At 38.2% G+C, this 24050-nt stretch overlaps 2 protein-coding genes across 3 annotated transcripts; one reads left to right on the top strand and one right to left on the bottom strand.

Annotated features, from left to right (window-relative positions):
* Positions 1 to 5993: 5993 nt before the first annotated feature.
* On the bottom strand, positions 5994 to 9548 carry thtpa (thiamine triphosphatase). The gene is made up of 4 exons (XM_084103361.1): positions 9479 to 9548; positions 9031 to 9106; positions 7512 to 8048; positions 5994 to 6318 (listed from the first exon to the last, which is right to left on the bottom strand). The coding sequence occupies exons 2-4, from the start codon at positions 9098 to 9100 to the stop codon at positions 6218 to 6220; spliced, it is 708 nt and encodes a 235-aa protein (XP_083959487.1). The 5' UTR covers positions 9101 to 9106; positions 9479 to 9548; the 3' UTR covers positions 5994 to 6217.
* Positions 9549 to 10142: 594 nt separating this feature from the next.
* On the top strand, positions 10143 to 23511 carry zfhx2 (zinc finger homeobox 2). 2 transcript variants are annotated; one of them, XM_084102455.1, is made up of 6 exons: positions 10143 to 10273; positions 13010 to 13168; positions 13372 to 13432; positions 14786 to 18801; positions 19120 to 19169; positions 19293 to 20857. In XM_084102455.1, exons 1-5 carry the CDS (start codon positions 10268 to 10270, stop codon positions 19129 to 19131), a joined length of 4254 nt encoding a protein of 1417 aa, XP_083958581.1. In that variant the 5' UTR covers positions 10143 to 10267; the 3' UTR covers positions 19132 to 19169; positions 19293 to 20857. The 2 variants fall into 2 exon arrangements, with proteins under 2 accessions (XP_083958581.1, XP_083958580.1); XM_084102454.1 differs by lacking the exons at positions 19120 to 19169; positions 19293 to 20857 and adding an exon at positions 20966 to 23511.
* Positions 23512 to 24050: the final 539 nt, after the last annotated feature.

Raw genomic sequence — 24050 nt, 5'->3', positions numbered from 1 at the left:
CAAATTATTAAATGCAATAACTATTTCTATAACACTAAATTACACTAAACTATTGCTCAAGTCAACTCATAAGCACTTCTCATCCTCATATTTTGTTCGTGCCCTGAAAATCGCCATGAAACTGAAGTTGCGATTGTCTTTTCTTCCCTATTGTGACGTATATCCAAGTGAAACGGCTTCTCAAACATGTATGACTTGATTTTGTCCATCAGGAATTGATTGGATTGTTGGTTGTGGTTTGCTATAACTGTGATGTCATGTGACTGACAGATTGTCCCGCCCTCATGCCAGTAAACACATTGGCTGCATCCGAAATCACATACTTCCCTACTAACAGGTGAAAAAACAGTATGTGACAAAAGTAGTATGTCCAAATTCACAGTAGGCCTACTCATAAAAGAGTAGGGAAAAAGTACCCGGATGACCTACTTCTTCCGGCAAGATTCTGAAGTGTGCATATGATGGACACTTTTACTACTGTTGGCTAGAGGAGAACTGCCCCCCCGACTGAGCCTGGTTTCTCACAAGGTTTTTTTTCTTCTCCATTCTGTCACCTGATGGAGTTTTGGTTCCTTGCCACCGTCGCCTTCGGCTTTTGGCTCGCTTTAGTTGGGGACACTTAATATTCAACAATATTATTGTTCTGCCTGCATTGACTCCATTATATGAGAACTGAACTGAGCTGGACGATGACATCGCTGTTTTCTCCAGAGAGGCTGTATAGATAAATGAAGTAAATTAATAACTTTTTTAAAACAGAAATGAACCATCACTGACTATGATGCTATTTTCTTCTAGATCTGCTGTACAGCCGAAACAAACTTTGTTGCATTATTTTCCTGTTATCACTGTAAAGCTGCTTTGAAACAATCAGTATTGTAAAAAGCACTATATAAATAAAGGTGATTTGACTTGACTTTACTATCCCATGAGGCCACGGGAGAGGATTTGTGAATGACAGTGAAGCGACGTAACTGACTGGTAGGTCACATGATAATGACAACATGGCGAATGTAGTGCGTCCAGATTACATTCATACTATATAGAACATACTTTTTTAGCAGTTAGGGATAGCGGACAAAGCCAGTATCAGACAAAAGAGACGTCGATGTACGTTTTTTTTTATTATTAAAGTTTATGAGGGCACATGTATTTAAAAAAATAAGAATTATGAAAAAAATAAGAATTTTCAATTTTGATTTCATGCTTAACATTGGAGTATCAGCTTGATATGTTATGATGTCACATGATAACTTGCTCTATAAGTCATCAATAAAGTATGTTATATTGTTTCTGTTTGGGGTCTGAAAGATTCCAGAAATAAAACCTTGAATAAATGCAAAACATTTTTAACTTTCAAAAACATGAAATTGCTTTGATAGAAAGGAAATAAAAATACTTGCCTTTTAAATAGCCCACAGTAACATATAAGAAGAATTTGTAAGAAAAATTAGAGCTTATTTTTTGAAAATCAAGCTTTTAATGTTGTTTATATGTTTTTAATATGTTTTAAGACAAACCATGTGCAAATTCATAAGTCAACACCATTGCTAAGTATTTTCTCATTAAAACCGCAGTGAACCAAAGACAGTCTAAAAAACGCGGTTTGAAATCGCTGGTGTTTCTGACATCACAAACTACCTTGTAACCAATCACGTCAACGAGTCATCGTCAACGAGTGGATCTCTCAGGTGTGAGTGAGTGGAGGTGGGGCTAATCTGCATATTCATAGAACCGCGTATACTAAATGAGGCAAGGGTGAGTTAAATTCAAGCTATATTAAGGCATGAATACTTTTTTCAAGGACATTTTGGTGATCAAAGATGAGTTGACTACAGGGGGACTTTAATATACATTTTATTCTCAACAGAACAAGGAATGTTAAATCTCTATCCAGAAAAAAAAATGCATTTCATAGCTATATGACTTCATTATAATACCATTAATTCAGAGTTTCATCCCAGCTAACAAAAACATGTTCTAAGAACGTTTTGCCAACATTCCTATTAAGTTATGAAAACGTTATTTCTCTCAACATTCAAAACGTTTTTTAAACATTTTGACGCGTTGTGTGTGTGTGTGTGTGTGTGTGTGTGTGTGTATAAAGAGACTGTGTTCACAGTCTCTGCCAAAGCCAAACTAAAATAGTGTAAAGCAGCTGCTGTGAGAGGAGTCAAATGTGAGAACTTTCAAAGCAACAGCGCCATGTGGCTTCATTTGATCACCTGTGTAAGTGTTATTGATGACAGGAAGGTCACTGATTGTTTGGAAAGAGAGAGAGAGACGTTTTGTGAGACTGTGAGAACTTGAGTGTGAATGGATGCAAGTGGGATTGTTAGCAGCAAAACTAAAGCTTTTATTAGCAAAAGTTACAAGGCATCCAATGGTTTTGATGCGAAAAATACACCTCTGTCATTCCCATCTGAAGGTTCCTCTGAAATAATGGCACTTTAATTGTATCCTGTCAAACCTTGCACAATGGTTTCCCTTCATCACTATATACATATAAAAAAAACAATGAACAGAGTTGGTCTGAGCAAATATCTAGAGTCATTTTCTCAGGGATATCAACGTAAAATAATAGAAGTCTAAAGGCAAAGGCCTTGTGTTAGGGAGAAGAAAGCCAGAGATAGCCTACTTGCACTTTGAAGTGAGTACACAGCATCATATTTCACCTCTGCTAATATTTCCTCATAAAAGCCTTCTCTCCACACTCAAGCTGAAGTCTCCAGATGAAATAAATACCCATTGCATCCCTGCATACCAACTCTCTTTTATTACAGCCTTGCACGTGAGCTTGTTACCATCATGACCTTTTCTTTCTTTTCTTTTTTTACCTTGACTGGGTGCTCTTTTGATGTTTTTATTGTCAAATATTTAGTATAATAAAATTATTTATAGGCCTAATTAATTTTTAGTGTTTATTAAAATCAAACAAATCATGTTAAAAGCAATTGCATGTATCAGTTAATTTTTAAGGGTTTGAATTTGTAAGCGTTTGAAGTCAAAATAAATCTTTTTATGGAATATTGCAGTTCATTATAAATTATTTTTTCTGTGCGCATCATTATTATTATTTTAGTTCATGTTCCCTTCTGCCTCTTCTCTGGTGATGGTGTTTGCTGGCGTGAGGGCGGGATCAACCCGTCCTGTCACTTACATGAGATCCACCAATAGCAAACCCCAACCATCCAATCAGGTCCCCGGACAAAATCAAATCCCGCCCAACAAGTTCGAGAAGCAATTTCACTCGGAGCCGTTAAATGGGATATACGTCACAACTGGGAAGAAAATACTCCAATAATATGTGCATGCACCTCATAAAACTACTGCTTTTAGATTTTAAATACTTCCTTTTTTAAAACATTTAATTTTAAAAATGAAGATATGTTACAACAATCATGTATTTTGCAAATAAGTGTAGGTTACACTCAAACTATGTCGTCAATTTGATGCCGAATGTACAAGGGTTAAAAAAATAATATTTGTGAATCATAAACACATGTCATTGTGGTATAATGTCCATTAGAGTTGTGTGAGCATTGGACATTGCTGGAGTGTCAACAATGAATCAGAGTAATATGTAGGCCTATAGATAATTGATCTAATTGACGCTCCATAAATCATTAGTAATGAATAAGGCTCATTTTAATCATTTCGAAGTCTGCTCCGTATAGATTACCAAACCACCTGGTGTTAAAACAGAGTTTAATGAACTTGTCAATGTTTTTTTTCCAGTAAGATTGCGCCCACTGCTGGCATGCTGAGCGAACAGCTCATAACTAAGATAACAGCGCTCTCTGCTGAGCAAACGGTGCACTTTACAATCATACACAAATCTATTTAGGTCAAAGCAGAAAATTACTAAATTACTTTCAAAATAAAAGTACCTGAAATATGTAATATTTTCGAATATGGCATTTTTTATTTTTTTTGATTAAACAATCTAACACATGATTTACTGTAAGATAATACCATATAAAGCAACTTTTAGTAAAAATCTTATTATATTGCTACTTGTCCATGATACATTTAACAAACCCACTTTTGTTAAAGATCTTTATATTGAAATATTTAGGGGTTCCCATCATGGCATCATTTTATGGATTTAATTTTAATTCACTTTTTTATTTTGATTTAATTTCATGAATTAAACAGCTCATAAACATACTTAATCACTAGGAAAAAAATTCAATAACTTGTTTAACATGAAAGTAGCATGCAATAACTCAAAATAATGTAACAGAACCATTTAAGAGTAAAGTTCAACAGTTGTTTAATAATATATATATATATATAAATATATATATACACAGTGGGGAGAACAAGTATTTGATACAGTGCCGATTTTGCAGGTTTGTTGCACTTACAAAGCATGTAGAAGTCTGTAATTTTTATCATAGGTAGGCTACTCTTCAGCTGTGAGTGACGGAATCTAAAACAAAAATCCAGAAAATCACATTGTATGATTTTTAAATAATTAATTTGCATTTTATTGCATGACATAAGTATTTGATCACCTACCAACCAGTAGCCCTCCTGTTCTCCACTCATTACCTGTATTAACTGCACCTGTTTGAACTTGTTACCTGTATAAAAGACACCTGTCCACACACTCAATCAAACAGACTCCAACCTCTCCACAATGGCCAAGACCAGAGAGCTGTGTAAGGACATCAGGGATAAAATTGTAGACCTGCACAAGGCTGGGATGGGCTACAGGACAATAGGCAAGCAGCTTGGTGAGAAGGCAACAACTGTTGGCGCAATTATTAGAAAATGGAAGAAGTTCAAGATGACGGTCAATCTCCCTCGGTCTGGGGCGCCATGCAAGATCTCACCTCGTGGGGCATCAATGATCATGAGGAAGGTGAGGGATCATCCCAGAACTACACGGCAGGACCTGGTCAATGACCTGAAGAGAGCTGGGACCACAGTCTCAAAGAAAACCATTAGTAACACACTATGTCGTCATGGATTAAAATCCTGCAGCGCATACAAGGTCCCCCTGCTCAAGCCAGCGCATGTCCAGGCCCGTCTGAAGTTTGCCAATGACCATCTGGATGATCCAGAGGAGGAAAGGGAGAAGGTCATGTGGTCTGATGAGACAAAAATAGAGCTTTTTGGTCTAAACTCCACTCGCCGTGTTTGGAGGAAGAAGAAGGATGAGTACAACCCCAAGAACACCATCCCAACCGTGAAGCATGGAGGTGGAAACCTCCATCATTCTTTGGGGATGCTTTTCTGCAAAGGGGACAGGACGACTGCACCGTACTGAGGGGAGGATGGATGGGGCCATGTATCGCGAGATCTTGGCCAACAACCTCCTTCCCTCAGTAAGAGCAGTGAAGATGGGTCGTGGCTGGGTCTTTCAGCATGACAACAACCCGAAACACACAGCCAGGGCAACTAAGGAGTGGCTCCGTAAGAAGCATCTCAAGGTCCTGAAGTGGCCTAGCCAGTCTCCAGACCTGAACCCAATAGAAAATCTTTGGAGGGAGCTGAAAGTCCGTATTGCCCAGCGACAGCCCCGAAACCTGAAGGATCTGGAGAAGGTCTGTATGGAGGAGTGGGCCAAAATCCCTGCTGCAGTGTGTGCAAACCTGGTCAATAACTACAGGAAACGTATGATCTCTGTAATTGCAAAAAAAGGTTTCTGTACCAAATATTAAGTTCTGCTTTTCTTATGTATCAAATACTTATGTCATGCAATAAAATGCAAATTAATTACTTAAAAATCATACAATGTGATTTTCTGGATTTTTGTTTTAGATTCCGTCACTCACAGTTGAAGAGTACTATGATAAAAATGACAGACTTCTACATGCTTTGTAAGTGGGAAAACCTGCAAAATCAGCAGTGTATCAAATACTTGTTCTCCCCACTGTGTGTGTGTGTGTGTATATATATATATATTATATATATATATATATATATATATATATATATAAATAATGTATAGTGCCAAAACAAATCACAAAGACTGTTATATTAAGGTACTCATATTTTTTAATCAAATATCTGCTTTGTTTGACTGATGCAAACCGCATGATACAATGTCAACTACAGAATGTACAATGCTACATTCTATACTTTTAAATACTTCCTCTGTATTTATCTGTACTTCACAACAGTGATTATTTTCTTTGTGTAGTGCACTTTTTCATAAATTAATAACAATTAAAAACTACAAATTACATGTTACACTATTGATTCCTCATAAAATATGAGCGTTAAGAAGTTTTGCATAGTGGTCTGGTTGATATCTTTGAAGGTAAATATCCATTTTCCCCTTTACTCTCTTCTCACAGCTTAAACCTGTGAAGACAGACAAAAAAAAAAACACATTTTATATTATAACATGGTTTATTATAAATGAGGTTCATGTATCATTATTTATCTTTAATTCTAATGGGTTATTGATGTATAACAGATGCCAATTAAGTGTTTTAGCTATTCGTTTATAGTTGTTTTATAGTAATGTTGACTAGGCAGCAGATATGCATCTTTGGATGTCTTAGACAGGGTTATTATAGTTAAAAATCAAAATCAAGTCCCGCCCCACATTTATTATTGCTCGAGAAGCCACACTAGGGAAGAAAAGACTATCACAACTTCTGTTTCATACTGACTTTAGCCAACGCTGAACCTAAAACTAAACTATATAAAACTTGAACTGAACTCAATCAACACTGAACTGAATGACAGTATTTTCTTCTGTTGACCTGCATAGCAGTATTTCATTTTTTCTCATATTTGATGTTTGCATCATTGTGAAGTTTGCATCACTCATTGTTATTTTCCTGTTTATTACTGTGAAGCTGCTATGAAACAATCCATATTGTATAAAGCGCTATATAAATAAAGTAGACTTGACAAAAAAAAACCCCACTTGTTACTTGAAATAAACATTAAAACTTAAATTTATTTCATTTCAGTTAGCTACCAAGAAAAAAAATGTATAATTAAAACTGAAATAAAAACTAAAGTGACAAATGAAAAAGACAAAATTACTAAAACTTTATAGACAGCATGAAACGGATTGCAATAGTCTTTTCTTCCGTATTGGGACGTATATCCGAGTGAAACGGCTTCTCAAACAAGAAAAAAAAAAATGTAGGGCGGGACTTGATTTTGTCCATCGGGAATTGATTGCATCTTTGGATATGGTTTGCTATTTCTGTGATGTCATGTGATTGACAGGTTGCCCCGCCCTCACGGCAGTTAACACATCATCAGAGAAGAAATGTTGCTGCAAAAGGAAGGGGAAGTTTTTTCAATTAAAGATTACGAGGGCACATGCATATAAAAAAATAACAACAATGATGTGCATGAATAAATCATTTACAATAATAAATACCGCAATATTCCAAAAAAAAACAAACAAGAATTGTTAGTTTTGACTAGGAAATATGAATATATATATATATATATATATATATATATATATATATATATATATAACAAATTCCCTCTGTGTGGCAGTGACCACACACAAAACATCAGCTCACCCAGTTCTGCAGCAGTGCTTGTAATCCTCTGCAGAGCTGCATTCATGTCACCTCCTTCAGGCACCAGAACCTCAATCTCTCCCACACAATATCCGAAATCAGCCTGGTCCAGATCCACCCGCACTGCACCGTCTCTCTCTAGCATGAACGAGCAGCGCTTGGTCTTGAACTCAGCAAAACAGATGAGATTGAGGTCAGACAGCCACTTTGTGTCATCTGCTGAACAGACCTCTGTGTCCTCATTTTCTGCCACTTTGTCAATTTGTTCCCTTTGTGAGGAATTTGATTCACTCCCTTCAGCAGCGTGTTCCCTGATAATCCTTCTGACTTCTGATTGAATCAGAGGGAAACTGGTTATCTCTTTGTAGCGTGAGCAAAGGGCCTGAGTTTCATTGTCAGGAGCAGTTCCTGAAACTGCAGGGCATTTCAATTCCCACAATCCCTCTCGGCATCTCAGCCAGAAATCTTTTAGTGTGAGGATGAAATCTGGAGAGTCAAAGTACTGGTCTTGAAACTGCCGCTGACCAATGCATTTAGCTGTGTAGAGAAATGAATATATATGTATTAATATGTGTGTGTGTGTGTGTGTGTGTGTGTGTGTGTGTTAATGTTAATTTTTAATGTTTTTGAAAAAAGTCTCTTATGCCCATCAAGCCTGCATTTATTTTATTAAAAAAATGCAGGAAAAAAAATTTAATATTGTGAAATATTATTACAATTTAAAATAATGTATTTTTTCTATTTTAAAATATAATTTATTTCTGTAATGCAAAGGTTAATTTTTATCAGTCTTTACTGCAGTCTTGAGCGTCACGTGATCCTTCAGAAATCATTCTAATATGCTGATTTATTATCAATATTGGAAACAGTTGCGCTGCTTAATATTTTTTTGGAACCTGTGATACTTTTTCAGGATTCATTGATGAATAAAAAGTTAAAAAGAACAGCATTTACTCAAAATAGAAAACTTTTCTAACAATATAAATCTTTACATCACTTTTTATCAATTTAATACACCCTTGCTAAATAAAAGTATTAATTTCTTTCAAAGACGAAAATAAAAAAATCACTGACCCCAAATATTTGAATGATAGTGTCTATTGTTAAAGATTTCCATTTTAAATAAATGCTGCTCTTTTTTAATTTTTTATTCAAAGAATCGTGAAAAAAGTAGGCTATTACAGTATATAAAAAAATATTAAGCAGCACAACTGCAACATTGATGATAAATAAGGATCATGTAACACTGAAAACTGGAGTAATGACTGCTAAAAAAAATCAGCTTTGCATCACAGAAATAAATTATATTTTAAGCTATATTCAAATAGAAAACCATTATTTTAAATTGTAATAATATTTCACAACATTACTGCTTTTTCTGTATTTTTGATCAAATAAATTCAGGCTTGATGAGCATAAGATACTTTTTTCAAAAACATTAAACATTAACATTTCAAAAACATTACCAATCTAAAATACATATATCATACGTGAATAAAAAAAAAAAGTTTGAACACACCTCCAATATGCTGTAGTTTCCCCATAATTTCTGCATTACAAACAAATTTTCTCTCCACCTCTACAGTCATTTTGTCCTATATGAGACATAAAAATAAAAACGAGAAAGTAGAATTTCCGCATTATTAAAGACTTTCTGCTGTAATGGACAACCTATAAATGAACATATAATGTTGTAAAATGTCCAAATCAATTCAGATCAGCTGTGTTTCAAAACAAAGTGAGCTGCGCAGTGAGGCAGTAGTTTTTCGCTTTCGGGGCGATGACTTCAAATGCTGTCAAATGAGACTTGACAACAAATATTGCCGGGAACCTACTAACAGGTTCATATTTTTTTAGCTGTGGCTGAGGTAATTATACTGTAACTATTAATGCGGTTAAAAAATCAGGATGTGACAGTCATTCCGAGTCAACGATACAAACCATAAAACAAAAACATCTGAACTTACCGATCAATCAGTGTAATGAGGACAGACGTGGAATCGGGGTCCTGTACAGCTTTTCCGGTCAGGCATGTTCACGGGCAGCCTAATATCTGCTCGTCATTAAACGCACCACATACGCAACAGAACAGAGTGATTTTTTTAAGTATAAAATGTGGCTAAATAGTTGCTTAACGGTTCTTGTTACAATTTCGTAGTGTTTTAATAAACGAATGAGTCTGCAATCAGTTTGATTAGCACATTAGTGCCAGTAGAACCACATATATATATATATATATATATATATAAAAAAAAAAATGTTAAGATTACATTTATTAGCTTAGACCCATTTTATTTTCTTATTACATCCTATAATTATTAACACCATATTACCAATAACATACAAATATATTTATTAATTATTATTTTTTTATACACACCTTTGTATAAATATTTCTCTCATTTGCCGTGTATGTTTTAATACTTCGCCTCTACATTCTTAAAGACGAAATTTTAAACAAAGTTACAACTAATTTAATTGATGACAGTATAACAATGTTCTAACATGCGTTTAAGTGTTTTGTTGAATCGAACCGTTAGTGGGAAGAGGAACATTCTTGGAGAGAGTTAGCAGTCAGCTTTTGGGGGAGCTGTCGTGTGTTTACTAGAGGAGAGCAATGCAAGAGTGAACGAGAGAGAGAGAGGGAGGGAGTGAGTGAGTGAGTAAGTAAGTGAGAGAGGGAGGGAGAGAGAGAGAGAGAGACAAAACTTTTCAGTTTTAAAGAGCGAGAGGAAGCGTGTGCTGGAGTCCCAACCATGCAGGTAAAGCCTTAGCTAATTGCTTTAGTGTTAATTAAACGATGTTGACGCCGAATTGATCAAGAAGTTGCGATCGTGTGGGCGATGCGGATCTCATCGCGTCCTGAGCATGATAGAGAATCTGATGCATGGCATTTCATTGCGAATATTTAGTTAGATTTCGAGTGTTAAAATCCAAACTTTTCTGCCTCGGACTCTCATTTTGGCCCCGCCACCCCCTTTCGCTGCTCGTTTTTTGCACGTCGCTCTTTTCGAGCAGCAATGCGCTTCGTCCATCGTTAATTACTGCGCTCTACAATTATTAAAACACACTTATGGTGCTTAATATCTACATTATCTACTAAACGAGGAACTTAGACCGCCAAATGCAAGGTATTGGGTTAGATAAATGCCGAAGAGGAACGACAAACGGCTTGTTTTTGTTAACACATCTGTATGAAGCAACCCAAATTCATTAATTAAATAGCTTAGTCGATGTAGGCCGCAATTTCCGCTGTGCAGCGGACGGCGGGCGGGGGATGTCTCAATGTCCGACCAACAGGCCACAATCAGGGGGGCGAGGAACTAATCAAGCCCGAGGTTTTACATCTGAGAGCCGAAAGCCTATTTACACAATTCAATTAGCGCAATAAAGCAGACTTGGACTGCAGCATCTCGAGCGTTGATATTGTTATATACCTTATAATCTATTCTCGCAGCTCTTATTCGGTGTCTTTGAGAAGTTTGTGGGCGATTTGTGGCGTGATAGGCGATACATAATTAGTTGACCAATTTGTTGAGTGTTGTTAGCTGCGTTAGCCATGTGAAGTGCCACGACTGTTTATGAGAAACGGCTTCTTTTGTTTTAACATCACCCTTCAAGTAAGAAATCACTAAAATCAGTCGCTTTGCAGCGATTAAAGTTGGAAAAGGGGGTTATTAGGGCAGGAGACTGCAGTGCGATGCACTTTAATGGGGTATTTGTCATGATTACACTGGAGTGAGAGAGAGAGAGAGTGAGTGTGTGTCTGTGTGTATATATGCGTGTTAGCGAGGCAGGCTAAAGCTCTCCGTTTCCAATTGATTCAACAGCACACGGGTCTTGCTAATTAGGCTGTGGGTTAATTAACGAAATCATCAAGAGTTATGGCGGCCATATGAGCTCGCTGTCGAACGGCAGTGTCCCGCGGCGTGTGGGTTCGTCTGTCTTTGACTTTTAGGAGAAGTTAATAGTACTTGCCTTGAGGATTCAGTGCATGTTTTCAGTCTAGCAGGGAAGCTAATTGGCGTGGCATTGTAGCACTGTTGGCATTTGATGTCTGTTCGTTACTTGACAGTGTGGCATGTAAAAACGAAGCCAGAAACGGTGTATTTTGAAACGATTTTGCATGCATACGCGAAACGAAGTCGTTTAGATGTGAATTAAGATGTTTATATCTTTGATCTCGACGTATGTGTTATTTATTTATTTGGGTTATTGTTTTAAAGAGACATTACTGTCATTAATATCCCAGGGGATTTGCACCCATTATTTGTTATTTACAGCCCATGTCGCCTTATTCACAAGGGGCAACATGTTGCCAAATTTCACTCACATCAGCATATTATAAGACTAGTCAAGGTCAACATTTAGGCCTCATCTGACGGTAAATAGCCTAGTTATTGCAGAAGTGATAAATGCATGTGTGATTCTGCTTCTCAGATTTTATGAACATGGTATGCCTTAAAGTAATGTGCCTTCAAATGCATGATTTATTAACAGGCCACAAGGTATCGTGGTCCAGTTTTGTTATGTTGTGTCTAGCAGAAAGAACATAACTGCATCTGTGAATCAGATTTGATGTCTTGCACGAATACTGTTATAAGTGCATAGCACAGATTGTATGGCCTATATAAGTAACTAGAGGTCACAATATCAGACCTGATTGTGAACATACTTGAATGAAAGAAAGGGGTGGTTGAGTGATATGTCCCAATGTTATGCATGGTCATTTTGTTGTTTTGTTTTGTAAGTGTCATCTAACATCAAACCCAATTAATAAGCGAGACAATTGTTGCATTTCTTAAAGTATATTTTTGAGTTTTAACAATTAAGCTTATGTGAACTGAACAACTATTTTAGAGCTGTCTGTACATTAGACATAATACATGCAGTGACATGAAGCATGTTAATGCATTAGATGCTGTCTATAAATCTGTTATTTATTCTATATATTCTATATGTTTATGTAATCTCATTTTTATATATATATGTAAGTACTGGTTCACCCAAAAATTTATATTTGCACCTCACTGTTATGTCATTCCAAATTCAATCCTGAATGAATGACTTACTTTCTTCTGTGGAAAATACAGATAAAAATATCTGTTTTGAAAGTCAATGGGGTCCGATGTTGTTTGCACACCAATGTTCTTCAGAATATTTTCTTTTGCATTCTGCAGAAGAAAGTCAGGCATACAGGTTAGGAATGACATAAGGATGCGGTTTCAGTTTTAGGTGAACTAACCCTTTAAGACTATAGTTTTGTGAAGCGCTGCACTTATTTCATGTATTTGTTAATTTCACCTTTCTTTCAGATCGCTGATGCATAAAAAAATTGCACACAATAGCATGAGGCCACTTGAAACAAAAATAAATACATGCTATACAATATCATTAATTTTATTTTGTGAATTCTGAAAATAAGTAATAAAATATTTGCCTTATTTAGGTATGATAAAATATTATTGCATATAATAATAATACCACTTTGGTTTCAGGAGGAGCCAGGAGAAACTCTGGGAGGTGCCAGTAACAGGGGGTCAATGTGTTTATGCCCTCTATGTCAAGAAAGTCAACCAGACCGTGAGAATCTCTCTCATCACCTTACAGACAAACACAGTGTCCTCCCTGCTTGCCTTGATAAGTTACTGGATATTGTGAGTATATTTAAGATGGACTTTTTGGGAAAGAAAAATGTTAGTAATGTTTAGTGATGTCATTATGTACGTTTTGATGGAAAATCCTTTTTTCTTACAAAAGAAATGAGGCCTACATTGTGTGTTGTCAGTGAAACTATAAGCTTACACAAGTTTGTTTTGTTTGCTTTTAACGTAAATAATTGATTTCCTCTTTTCATAAGGCTGCTCCTAAGCACTCTTCCATTGCTGAAGATGAAGAATCCAAAGCCCTAAATGATTCAGGTGAGTTTTGATAATCTATAAAGTTATTGTTAATTGTATTATAATGTTAAGTGTTTGTATTTGTGCCACAGTGATTTAACACTATCCCAGCACTGAGGTCTTAGGTTCCAGTGTTATTGATACCAGGCCTAGGCTATGCACCACTGGACACACAATTGGCTGTGTTGGTGACCACCTTGCATCAGTAGTTTCCATGACAATGAAGCACCTGTAGGTTGTAGCTGAGTGTGGCCCCCACAAGTATTCAGTTTTCCTGCTGACTCCTGGATGTGATTGCTGAAAAAAACAAAAAAAAACAAATGATTTGTTGCAAATTATTTACATTTCACTGGTTGTTTTTAAATCCAAACAAATGATTTTTGTTCTGAATCCGGACATAATGGGGTTTCAAGTTTGTTAAGGTGAGGGATGGACCAGGGACCCCAGTTGCATATCGTAAACTGAGTGTTGTGATTTAAGCCTGCTCTATTATACCTATGTATAATTTATTTACCTATGAGATGATATTGGTCAAATTAACGTTGATTTATGGATTCATACACATGTATATTACGATTCATCTTAATAAATGTATTGTTAACTTTACCTTTGGTTTAAAGAGTTAGTTCGCTCAAAAATGAAAATTCTGTCAGTAATTAGTCACCCTCATGTTGTTCCAACCCCGTAAGACTTTCGTTCATCTTCGGAACACAAATTAAGATATTTTTGATGAAATCTGAGAGCTGCTCAGCTGTAACAGCGCAGCACTTCTGGGTTGTACGTCAGAACGTAGGCTCACTATTGGCCGATGCTGGTCATGTGTGTGATGCTGCCCAATAGTAAGCCTACATTCTGATGTACAACCCAGAAGCGCTGCGCTGTTACACTACGTGAACTCACTCAGAGGCCCACACAGAAGAAAATGAATAGTTGAATAAAGTTTTTTTGTTTTTTTTCGCACAAAGTATTTTCGTCGCTTGATAAACTTAAGGTTGAGCCACTGTAGTCACTTGGAATATTTTAATGATGTCTTTACTAACTTTTCTGGGCTGGCAGATATAAATTACCTAGCAGCCTATGAAGGAGTGAGCCAGCGCTCAATTACATCAAAAATATCTTAATTTGTGTTCCGAAGATGAACAAGTCTTACGGGGTTGGAACAACATGAGGGTGAGTAATTACTGACAGAATTTTCATTTTTGGGTGAACTAACCCTTTAAAATAACTTTTTACAATTAGCAGACAATTTGTGAAATTGCTCCCTTTTTGAAGACCTGTTTTACATATTCAGCATAATAAAACTGCACTTATTTTGGACTTTTTTGTTTGTAAATGCTCACTAACATTGTATTTTATTTTTTATCAATTCATTAGATGACACATCTCAGCAGAAACATTTAGAGAACACAAAGTCCCCCTCAATGGCTTCCCAAAATGAGAGCGAATCTACAGATGCAGGTGACAAGGGTGGTTCTTCTCAGGAAAAAGGGCTGGATGAAGAGCTGGAGGGAGGAAGAAATGAGGAAAGTGACGTGGCTGGCCTGGAGTCAGATCAGGACAATGTGGAGCAAACTATAAAAACATCAGAGGCTTCTGTAAGCAATGGCAGATCCGTCTGTAAAAACAGTGTAGCCTCTGATGGCGATAACCGTCCATTCAAGTGTAATGCGTGTTTGGAGTCATTTCCCACTAGAACAGCATTGAGTGTTCATTATAATTCAACCACCCATATTCAGAGGATGAGAACCGGGACGGTGAAAGACAGTGACTCAACCCCTTTCCTGGCTCGACCTTATGTCTCCAACAAACCATACCAGTGTGCCGTCTGTCGTGTCTCCTACAATCATGCCATTACCCTGGAAAGTCATTTAAAATCTGTGTTGCACCAGAGTCGCAGCAGGAGTGCGGGGAATGCTACTCCTAGTTCCACTGCAAATACAGGAACTGGAACCATGGTTACAAACTTGGCTACGACCACTGTTGGAAGCACCACACAGTTAGTTAACGCCTCCACCAGCAATTGTGTCACCCAAGCAAACCTGACTCCATCAGCAGTAACGACCAAAGACGGAGAGCAGATGCAGCCTCAGCTAGCTCCCTCATTACTTTCTTCTCCGGTGGCCTCCGCACAAGCCATGTCTGCTATTCTCACTCTCCTGACTTCCAGCCCAAATTCTCTCCCACACTCCATTCTTCCTCCTCTCTTCACGACTGGGACATCTGCAACACCAGGGGCAGCTACCCCGCAGCTTATACCCCAGCCTCATATGCTCATGCCCCTGGTGTTGAATGGACTCCAAACTCAAACCCAAATCCAGGGCCAGAATCCAGAATCTCCAAACCAGCTTTTGCAGCAGGCAGTGCCAGTTCTTGGTCTCAGTACTGCACAACAGGCTCTTTTGGCCCAAAGACTCAGTGGCTTACAAAGTCAGTGGGCTGCATTTGGCCTCCCAGCCACCACTCAAATGAGTTTAGAGGAGACCAACAAGATGGTAGACAAGGGTGCAGACATGAAAGTGCACAATGAGATAAAAGTAGAGCCTTGCGATCAGCAAATGTCACTAAAATCTGAAGAGGACTGGAAAATTGATGGGATAAAAAAAGAGATGTGTATTAAGAGTGAAAATACACAAGAGCAAAGTGAGAAAATGGTGTGTGATGGCAAGGCATGTGATGAAAAAGAGCAAGAAGAAAGTGAAATGGAAGTTGAGAGGAACAGTGAAAAGGTGTGTCAGGGGGATGATGCAAACTCCAAAGTAACTGAATCCTCAGCGGCCCCTGTCCATCAGCATGATATTTCGTTCGCTTTGGATCCAAACCAAGGTATCAGCCATGCACATCCTGTTAACAGCTCTGGCGCTGTTTACTGTACCTTTCGTAACACTAATTTTGCCTTAAGAGCTTTAGGCCATAGAAGTGCTAAAGATCATCCACTCTTGTCTTCAGGACGGTCTGTGCTCACTGAGTTTCAATCTCAGGTTCTGTGGGCCTTTTTAGAGTCACGAGATGATGCTGAAACATCTAGTCCTCAGCGGGAGGACTGTGAAGCCCTCGGCAGGGAGGTTGGGCTAAGTGGAGAAGAGGTACGCAAGTGGTTCTTAGACGCCCGGCAATCCAAAGATAGGGAGAGATTAGACAGCTTCCATGATGAATTGGACAGAAGTATGGAGGAAGAAGAGGGTAATTTAATGATAGATGAGGGTGAAGATGGACATAGTCCATCAGCAACAAGTAGTCATGCCATTGACCTTTCCAGTAGTGCAGAACGACACAGGATTGGTAAGGGAAGCCCAAGAGAATTGCTGTTGACATCCGACTCTGAAAACGAAGAGTTCTACACGTCTGTTATCGTGACTGATGAAGAAAGTCAAAGCAGCTCGATGAGGGAAGAGTCAGGTAGCCCAATCAAACAGTCTTCACAGGTAGAGCCAACAGTTGAAAGGTCAAGTGGTGGTGGAAAGGTTCTTCGTTCTACTACAGTCTTCCTCTCGGATGCAGAGGACGAATATGATGATGAACAAAGTATGAAGAGGAAAAAGAGAAAGAGTGAGATTGACAAGGAAGAGGTGGAGATCAAACGAGAGAAGCAAGATGTAGATCTTGATCTTCAGTTGGAAGCACAAGCTGACCCTCCTACTCCTTTTTCAGTTGCGGTCGATCATCAGGGCGTTCCAACTGGCATCTTGCAGTCATTGCCCCTTTCCCTGTCATTGGCTCCACTTTCCACCCAGTTATACAGTCCATATGTACTTTCACTTCCTTCATCAGTTATTGGGGTGGGTCTTTCAGAAAGAGATCGAGGTAAGATGGCCTTTGCAAACACTCGGAGTCCAGCAGCAGTACTTTCGGACCCTCTTAATGCAGCTGCACCCACCTCTCTTACACACTCCTTATCTAATGGTAATGATTGCGAGTCTGCTTTGGATCTAAGCATGGGGAAAAACCACAGCTCTACAATATCATCTGTCTCCCCAGCTAACAAGTCCTCTATACAGAAAAGTCATTTGCTTGATGGTCTAGGATTGAGACCAGCGACTGTTGGGGTTCCTACAGATAGAGGTCTCATCGTGGTTCAGGTGAAGCCAGAATCTGCCATTGCTTTACCATCTTCCAATAACAGTACTAATCGCAATAATTTGGCTAAGACTAGCACTGTGTACATGAGGGCAGCAGAAAAGGTCAGCACATCACTCATGGAAAGGGAAAAAGAGAAGGAACGAGAAAAAGAGCGGGATCAAAAGAGGCCAAAAGTCAGACGGTTCAGGGACATGAGACGTTCCAGGACCATCATCCATGCTGACCAGCTTGATATTCTTTATGGATGTTATTTCAAAGATCCAAACCCAGGCAAGCATGAATTTGAACAAATATCTGAGTGGGTAAACCTTCCAAAGAAAGTGGTTCAGATCTGGTTCCAGAATATGAGGGCTAGGGAGCGAAAGGGAGAGGTCCGTTTTATCAGTGATGGCACTTTGGCAGCTGTTGGGAAACCACTCATTAAGTTCACCTGGCCACTCTCGAAGCCCATATTCTCAACCCCACCTAAACCTAACCCAAGTCCCTCCACTGGCTGGGGCTCTGCAAAACCCCAAACTGGAAATATTCCTCCAAAGACAGATAAGGTGAAGGAGGTCAAGGAGCCCCTGAAAACTCCCACTCAAGGTCCAAGTAGACCAAATCAGACAGCCTCTTTCACCGTTGTGTCCTCCGGCCCTTCATTAGTTCACAAGACCAAAACAGAAGCAACTCCCATTACAATGGTTAAAATAGCTCCTAAGACAGTGGCCACTCCGGTTGCAGTTCCTCTGCTAGTGAGTGGGATTCCTACATCTCGATCTGCTCCGAAAAGGAAGGTTGAAGAGGTACGAGCCGAGTCAGACCATACTGATGAAGATGATGACGATTACCGAGGAGAGGTCGAGTCTGGGACTACCAGCCACATTGTGCCAAAATTGTCCCCTACGCCAATTAACAAATCTTCTGCCTTGGCATCTCAGAAACACAATGGGCTCAAATATTGGTCTCAGAAAGGTCCATTCAAGATCAACACCCTTTCAAGAGAACAGTTAGGCTTGAGCTCACAGCGACCTACACCCACTACCACCACGCCCACCACGCCATCTCCTGTGACGGTTACAGTATCTTCTGGTCAAAACCAAAAAGAAACAAGTTACATGCTTCAGAACTCCACCCCAAGACGACCTCGAACTCACCTGAACTGTCTTCAGCTGTCCATCCTGCAGTCGTGCTACGAGACATGTGCTCATCCTAATGCACTGGAGTGTGAGGCAGTGGGGACAGAGCTTGGGCTTCCACTGAAGGTTGTGCAAATCTGGTTCCAAAATACACGTGCTAAGGAGAAACGCTGGAGGCTTCAGCAAGAGAAAATGGTAAGGGCACTTTGTCTAATATTCTGAAGCAACTGTTTTCATGTCTAATTTTAGTATTTTGCTACAATGCCATTAGCCTTAGAGGTGTCAATATACTTCTCATGTCATAGACTAGCAACACGTTATAAAAAATGTGCCCGGTGCAGTAACTAAAAAAAGTGTCATCTTTAATTCATATTTTATTATTTCTTTTGACATACTGGTGTTGATGCCTTTAAAAAAAAAATATCAATCCAAAATTGACTCAACCTCATGTCATTCCAAACCTGTTTGCATTACATTCTCATTTATCTCATTTTACGTTCTTTTACACAAAAGGAGATCATTTAATCTGGTTGGGTATTTAAGTGCTTCGTTCACCCCGAAATGTAAGTAGTAAAACGTGGGCTGCCACTTCTCTCTTGTGCACCATCTACGCTTCACACAGTATGTGGCAAAATGCTTCTTTTACTTTTTTTTACTTCTTTTTCTTTAACTGTGTCCCAATTCAGAGGCTGCATCCTTCGAAGTCCGCAAAGGTCGGACCGAGTGTTGTTAAATGGGACGGTCTAGCCTACGGAGGATTGCTCTTGTCGACTAGCAACTGTGACAGCTGCCGTTAACGAGCGGCAGTAATGTTTGTACTGGACTTTTTTGAAAGTTATATTCAACTGTCTGAAAACAAAACAGGGTTCACAACTTGTCTAAATATGCTCACCGTGGTCCATTTATGTAAGTAATAAAGAGTATAAACTATAAAAAATCGCATCTTAGTAAGATACGAGTCAGCATTTGAAATGCTTAACTTTTTATTTTTACATTTGTATCATTAGATATTCGAGTAAGTTGACACCCAATACTTGCATTTGAAAGTGTAATCCGGCATTTTCTCTTAAATTCCTGTCGTCAATGGCATGCAATGAATTTTGGGGTATACTAGGCAACGAAGGATCCATCTGTTGTGTACTTCAATGCCCAGGAAACGAAGGCCGCATTTCAAGGCCGCATTTGAAGGAGCCTTAGAATTGGGACAGCCTTCGTCACGCTACTGTGATGCAATCGGCCTTCGAATGTGGTCTTTGAAGGATGCAGCCTCTGAATTGGGACGCAGCCCTTGAATCTTTTACATTGATGCCTAGAAGCAGGTGATTGTTTCCGCCACCTGATGGACAGAAGTGTATGGTGCACAGGAAAGTAGTGGCAGCTGCTATGATTTTACTACAAAAATTGCTTTTTTTCTTCTTTTTTTTTAAATCAAAACTTGAGCACTTAGACCATGAGTCGGCAACCTTTTGCCATTTTTAAGTTTCTGAGTTATTCACTGTGCCCTAACCTAATCTGTGCCCCCCCCCCCCCCCCTCCCCCATATGTATAAATATATTTTAAATATTCATAATGGCTAATATAGTTGTGCATAATCTTAAATATTTCTGAAGCAGTGTTCACGTCAATGAAAGCAAGATATAAGCTTCATTTTATTTATCATCAGCTAATTTCTAAATCAAAGACTGCAATTAAGGAGTGAGTGGCATCAGCATTAGTAAGATAATTTAATACTTCAACAACCAGATGCATTTTATCCAGTTTCATCTGGAATGTGAAAAAATGCCCTCTCTTTCGGGTTTTCACATGCATCACAGTCATTTTGATGTGTGTGGAATGTATATTAGGACTATATATTGGTTGAATATCTCTGAAATTTATAGCATTAACTATGTACAGCGGAACAAGCTGTAAGCTGTCAGTCAGTAACTTGTGCGCGCATGATGTGCAGTGGTCGTGCTAATGGTTTTTCAGAGCTGCGTGCTTTAATTGACTTGAGCAGATTAATTCTCACACTTTAATAACATTTATAACTCCTAACTTAGTAAAGCAAGCTGTGTTACTATGAGGAATGATTAGATCTGTATGCATGTGCGAGGTACTTTATCTGAATGAAATGCATACACCTCTCTTACTTTTGCTCACATGCCAGCAATTACTCCTCCGCGTGCAATAGATTGCCGACCCCTGACTTAGACTATGGTCAATAACTATTTAAGGCAGAGGGATTTACAGTGATCCCCCCCCCCCCCCCCCCCCCACACACACACACACACACAGTTTTCTCTGTTGTTATTGCTTAAAATTTAGTTTTTCTGTAATGAAATGAAACTAACAATGTAATTTTTACATCTTCACACAGTCACCTAATCCCATTGACCCTTCCAAGAAGGTAGATGTCAGCTCGGGTAGCTACCTGCAATACAATGCTCTCCGAGCCAACCGTCCCATCCTGCCCAAACCTGTACAACTGACAGTTGTGGAACCAACTCCATCATATACCATCGGCCAGACAACAGGCCGTGAGACTCTGAGAGGCAAGTGCGACGCCTGTGGGATTGAATTTGAATCCAGGGCTGCAGCACGTGACCATGTCTTCTCTGCTCGACATCTTGCCACTCTGAGAACCACTAACTTTGGTCAGCAAGCAGCGTTGGTCAGCAATGGATCTGGTACGGGGTCTACTGGTTTTGCCAGCCAGTCTTCTACCCCATCACCAGCTAGCAGCTCCAGCTAAACAATGAATTGAAGCTGGTATAGTCTGTGGACCCACTAGACTTGTTGGCTTAAAAAAGACAGATAAAGGGTGCTGGTCTTTTAAGCTATTGTTCTTTTGAGGCTCTAAATTGGAGTGGGCACAGATGAATCTGGCCATCTTCACTTTCTCTCCTTGGATATCAGCAAGACATTGTTATTATACAGAGTCTTTACTTACAGGGCTCCTTTTAATGACCTATTGCCACAGCATCATTTTACTATAAATAATCTACTGAAATGGTAATCATGGACATGCTAATGCTTATGTGATCATGGTCCGTTTTTCACAACTTCATCTCGGTTTAAACTCCTATTATGTTGGGTAATATTCTACTCACATTTACATATAACACTTGGTTTGATTGGGAGAATCTATGGTAATGAATGCCCAAAAACTCAACCAAAGTGCTCTGGGTTGTCATTTATGTTTGTGGTACTGCTTTTGCTTGAGCCAGGGTGGTCTTTAGCCTGTTTTTAAAGCCTATATAGAAGAGTTGTTTCTAAGCTGATTTATCTCCGATAGTCTTGTCAATTCAAAGAAATCTATCCTGTAAACAGAAGTTTTCCTTCTGGCTCAGTTGAAAGAAGACTAGACTATGCTAACAGTTGATAGTAATGAAATCGTAATGACAAATAAAGCAGAGAATATGTGTAGTCTGGAATATGGAGAATTTGGGAGCGTGTTCTGAATCCAGACAATATGATAGCTATTTTTGAACAACCATCATGACAATCCTATAGTCATCAGCAGAGCTCTCGTTGAACGTTAAAGATGTCAGATGGTCCTCATACAGCACTTTGACCCTTTTAAAGTCACAAACATGATTTTTTTTTTTTTTTAAGGTTTTCATGTTCCGCAAAATAAACAGTTTTGTTGTATGGTTAAAAACTTACTGTATGTCAAACTGTAATGAAGTATTAATCAGCTTTTAATGTTATTTTTAAAGAGTTTGCATTGCACATAGTTAAAACAGACAAAAAAAAATGGATCAGACCTAGCCGCTGTGCACGAAGCCAAAGTCAAGTCTGTACTTACACAATTTTATATAGATTTGTGGAACATTGAAATCATGTACCTTATACCCTCTGATAAATCATTTCATTTGGTTTGAGTCTAGGGAGTAACCCCAGCTTGTCAATATAAATTAAACACAAAAGTCATTTATTTATGGTAAAAGCAAAAGCATTTTAGATTTATGGGAGAGAGTTGTCATTTTTTTTTTCTTGTTCTTTCACTAAGCGTTTTGTTTTTTTGTAAGCCGAGTGCTCGTACTGAGAATATTCAAGTATTTTCTTTAAAACCCACCAGGAGAGAAGACAGGGTGCTTTAAGTGGACCTGGAAACTATTCATCAGGCCAACAGGAGGTGCGATTTGAAGGACATGAAATACTAAAGACGATTTTCCTTTTTGGTTTATTTTGTATATTATTATTGATACTATTAATACTTTAACAAAATGCAAAACTAAAAAAGATTTTTTAATGAACTATATTAAGAAAATGATATTCCAAAGTTATTCTTTCTGTTGCTTTGTCTCATTAAAGATACCAAAAAGCAATCTTGATTGGAAGTGTTTGTAATGCAAACCACAAAGGAGCTCCCATGCCTTGACACTTTGAACTAGTCCAGGGTTTAAGCATGAGCTACAGATAAATGCATTTCCGACAACTCAACTTGGAACACTTGAAGTTCATCGAAATGTTTTGTTTTCAGTATATCCCAGCAAATACAAGTTGTTTTTGTTAAAATTAGTGTCAAGTAGTTCATATGAAATGAACATGGACTGGGTTGTAGTGCAGTGCTACAGGACGTGGGATCACATGGTGTTGCACTGTTCAGAGTATATAGGTAGAATATGGAGAAATGCTTTTATATTATCTTTTCACTTTTTCATTGACACTTGATTATCACTTGTTATAACTACTACTTACTATTTTTCATCACTTTTGATTATTATTGATTCATAACGGTTTTAATGGCATCTCAGACTTTGATATGCCATTGATATGAATATTGAACGATAATGGTGGCAGTCTTGTTATGAAAAATTAGAATATTGATTAAGCTTGTTTTCCCCTCAAATGTACCTTCATTTTGTGTTGGTTCTCCTTTTTTCTTATGCAGAAAACAAATAAACTGAAGTTCATGTATTGATGTTTCTCTTCATTATGTAAATTACCCTTATAATTTGTGTATATGTAGATTTATTTATATTTTATGTCTACATAAATTGGGTATTAGCTGCACTGTTTAATATAACTATTATGGACCATCTTGTCAGGGGTTCAGCTTCATTAATGTATTGCTTAATGTGGCAGGCAAATGAAAATACTAAAGTATTACTCGTTAGAGATTATCAATATTCATGTCTTATAATGGGTAAGTGGCATAATTTCAGTGGCCTCGGGTTAAGTTTTGAAGGTCTCGGTATTTCAGTGTGTGCATAGTAGCATTGTTGCCAGATCTCACTTGAAAAGCAAGCCCAAATGTTTTTAAAAATGACAACAACCATTAGTGGTCACATTACTTTTTTCTTTATTTTTATGAACAACATGACAAACATTCAGAGAACAATAGAGAAAAAAATAAAACTAAATAAAAAATTACAATGTATTTAATATAATGTTTCAAAAACAGAAATTCAAGGCTTTGAAAAAAAAGAAAAGAATTATTCCTGATATTCGACAAC

Source organism: Abramis brama (genome assembly GCF_963993115.1).
Source record: "Abramis brama genome assembly, chromosome: 24".
NCBI lineage: Eukaryota > Metazoa > Chordata > Actinopteri > Cypriniformes > Leuciscidae > Abramis > Abramis brama.
The sequence above is the reverse complement of the archived record's forward strand: the minus strand, read 5'-3'. Positions and strand labels throughout refer to the sequence as shown.